General features: G+C 33.2%; 1 protein-coding gene across 1 annotated transcript; it reads right to left on the bottom strand.

Annotated features, from left to right (window-relative positions):
* Positions 1–1,282: 1,282 nt before the first annotated feature.
* Positions 1,283–3,034, bottom strand: LOC112510058 (cyclin-D3-1-like). Its single transcript, XM_025115332.1, has 4 exons — positions 2,564–3,034; positions 2,271–2,472; positions 2,018–2,148; positions 1,283–1,735 (listed from the first exon to the last, which is right to left on the bottom strand). Exons 1-4 carry the CDS (start codon positions 3,032–3,034, stop codon positions 1,520–1,522), a joined length of 1,020 nt encoding a protein of 339 aa, XP_024971100.1. The 3' UTR covers positions 1,283–1,519.

Here is a 3,034-nt window from a genome sequence, read left to right on the forward strand (position 1 = left end):
TTATAAACTATTTTTCATTTATTTTATATATAAAATAACAAATGTAAAACACGTAATATATGTTTATTAGTGTTGTTTCATATATAAAACACTCAAAAACCATTGTATGTGAAGAAAAAAAAAACATAAAACAACATATAAATATAAGAACAAAACATGTGAAACGATATGAATCATAACCTAAATTAAATAAGTTGGTTTAGTTGTCACGGGTTTGTGATATATTTGTGGTTTAAGAATCCATTCGGAACCATGGATCTCTTTTGTTCCAATGAGATGATCGTGCACGTTTTTGTAAAGAATAAGCACTAGTTTCCTGCATTTCAGGCATAATTTGGTTGATCTTGTGAAGGTACATTAAGGATTATGCATGTTCAATATTTTTCATATTAAGATATGTTTAAGTTTTTTATATTAAAATATTTAAAGTGTGCCAATGTGTTCATGTTAAGACAACTCAAAATTTTAGAAAGTGTTTTCAAATTCATGTAATCCTAAACAAAATAACAATAATTGGAAATTAAACAAAAAATAGCAATAATTGAAAACTCATGATTCCAACTCGAGTCCAACAACGAATGCATGATTGTAAATTTTGTAATTAGTCTTTACGAATATTAGGCGGTGACTAACAACTGCGTTTCTCCTTCCCTACAATCTCCAAACACTCATCCTTAATTATAATTTTTATTATATGTCTTTTAATTTATATTTGATAAAATACCTGATAATCTAGTTGTTACCTGATAAGTTAATTAACTAGGTATTAACCAAAAAGTTAGTTGATAAATGGATTAGGTTTAATATAAAAAAAAAAAGCCAATAAATTAAATGACAAATATAAAATAAAAAATAATATTTAATTCTAATACTAAATATATATCTACTTAATTCTAACCTTATAATTATTTTTACTTAATATTTAGTTGAACAAAATAAATGATTACTTATGAAATACTTGAAAAATAAAAACTGTAAATAAGATAAAGCTAAAAAAATTATTTGTAGAATTTATCACCAAAATAAATAAATGTATAAAATTTGACATTGGTTCCAATGATCAATAGTCTCTAAAGGTCAAGGACAAAATGAAAATCAAATTATGGTCACGGAGGTTTAAATACGGTAACTCCGAACTACCTGCGAAACAGATGGTCATCGTGTGATTAGTCGGCTCGCATAACGAGTTGATATAGAGGTTAATAAAAAAAGATATATGTTCATGTTTTTTATTTATTTATTTTTAAAATTTATTTTACACGGGGTAATGAAAGAGGTTACGAAGGTACCAACCCATTGCTCTAATATTCATTTCAAGTTTTCTTGATTTTTTGTTTTCCGGATAAAATGCCAACCATCTTTACCATCGAAACTCACCACACAGCCTTCTTTCGATAGTCTGACAACTTCCATAATTGGTGGGGCTAATTGCAAAGATGGTTGGCAATTTAACATCCAATCGAATCAAATTAACTAATTAATTAACATCAACATTCAACACAGATCCACCTATATTGCCTCAGGCAGCTGCATCTTTCCGGCTTTTCTTGTGTCCTGTCTCCGGTGACGATGAAACCTCCGACGACCATGACTCGTCGGAGCTGAAACACAGATCCATCACAGCATTTGGGCTCCCGGGTACTGCTCCAAACTTCCGTTTATTGAAATGCCGACCGCCATTTTTACTGCAACTTAACATCTCCTGCATTTCCTCCCAACACTCGTTCACCTTCTCCTGTTAGAAGAGACAGCATTTATCAACTTCAAATGCATGGCTTTCTTATCTTTTTCCAAATTACCAGTAAAATTAGAGAGAGAATGTGATAAAGAAAAAAGAAAAGTCAAGTAATTATCTTTTGACTTGTTCAACTGGGATGGATTGATTTCTTTTCTGGGTACATGAATACATAAAATTTCATTTCTTGGCTGTGTTTTTTAGGGAATATATGTATATATATTCATTTATTTTCTCAAAAAAGAAAAAACTAGAAAGAAAAAAAAAGTCAAAAAGGTGGACCTTATTGATACCAAGAATGCCCACTAGTTGAGACTGGTAATCAATTCCAATACACGGCTCTACACTGTTGATTACATGCACCATCGTTGCTGTTGCTATCACTGATGGAAGATAACGCCTAAACCTACCATCTGCATTTATACATTCACACATTCATTAATGAATAATCATAATATATATAAAAAAAACAGTTTACCCAATACTATCCTCCATAAATTGAAGTTGAATTCTTTCAAAACAGATAGATGTTTACCTGGAAGGAAGCATAGCAGCAGACACTCGCATCTTTTGAGAAATTCAGAAGAGAGATTAGTTCTTAATCCTAGTCTTCTTGTAATGTACTCGAGAAATGAGAGTGGTGTGATGGGGTTCATCTTCCATTGAAGAGTTGATAGGATCAGAACCTCCATTTTTTGAATGGTTTTAGCTTCGAAAACGTATTTGCTTCCCTCCATCTTCAATACAAAAAAGGTCGGCATAATGTTATACGTAGAACACAAAAACCACAAGTAAATATATATATGAGAGAGAGAGAGAGAGACGTACTTGAAGATCTAAAAGAAGTGGGACATGAGTTTCTTCAACTTTAGCAGCAAGAGAGAGACAAGAAACAGCAGCAAGTTGAGTCATCCATGGCTTCTTCTTCTCGCTCTCAAACCCATCAAAACTATCAAGAAACCTATCAAGATAGTTGACGGCGAGCACGGCGGTGAGTGCAGTGAATGAGTAATGCGAAACCACTCCCAAAATCCACTCCACCGCCGTGAGGCGGTGGTGCGACGGTGGGTCTGAGACGTTGTTCTGGAAGTTTTGCTGGGATTCTTTGGAGATGAGAGTCGTTAACTCTTGTTCTTCCCAAAATAGGTCTTCTTGAAGGAGTTCCGTGGAGTTGGTGTGTTGATGGTGAATATTTTTTTCATCATCAACACATGAACTGTAGCTGTCCACTGGTTCTTCTTCATCCTCCTCCCATTGATGCTTTTCTTCACAGTAAAGCGAGTCTAAAAGGGTCATCAT

The sequence above is a fragment of the Cynara cardunculus genome (assembly GCF_001531365.2).
Source record: "Cynara cardunculus var. scolymus isolate 2C chromosome LG 3, CcrdV1, whole genome shotgun sequence".
NCBI classification, from domain to species: domain Eukaryota; kingdom Viridiplantae; phylum Streptophyta; class Magnoliopsida; order Asterales; family Asteraceae; genus Cynara; species Cynara cardunculus.

What these genes read in the sequence shown, in the direction of transcription:
- LOC112510058 (XM_025115332.1), bottom strand. Translation starts at nt 3,034, where the DNA reads ATGATGACCCTTTTAGACTCGCTTTACTGTGAAGAAAAGCATCAATGG. An exon ending in GCTGCTATGCTTCCTTCCAG is followed by an intron (nt 2,149 to 2,270) that starts GTAAACATCTAT and finishes GTATAAATGCAG; the next exon opens with ATGGTAGGTTTAGGCGTTAT. An exon ending in GCATTCTTGGTATCAATAAG is followed by an intron (nt 1,736 to 2,017) that starts GTCCACCTTTTT and finishes CTCTTCTAACAG; the next exon opens with GAGAAGGTGAACGAGTGTTG.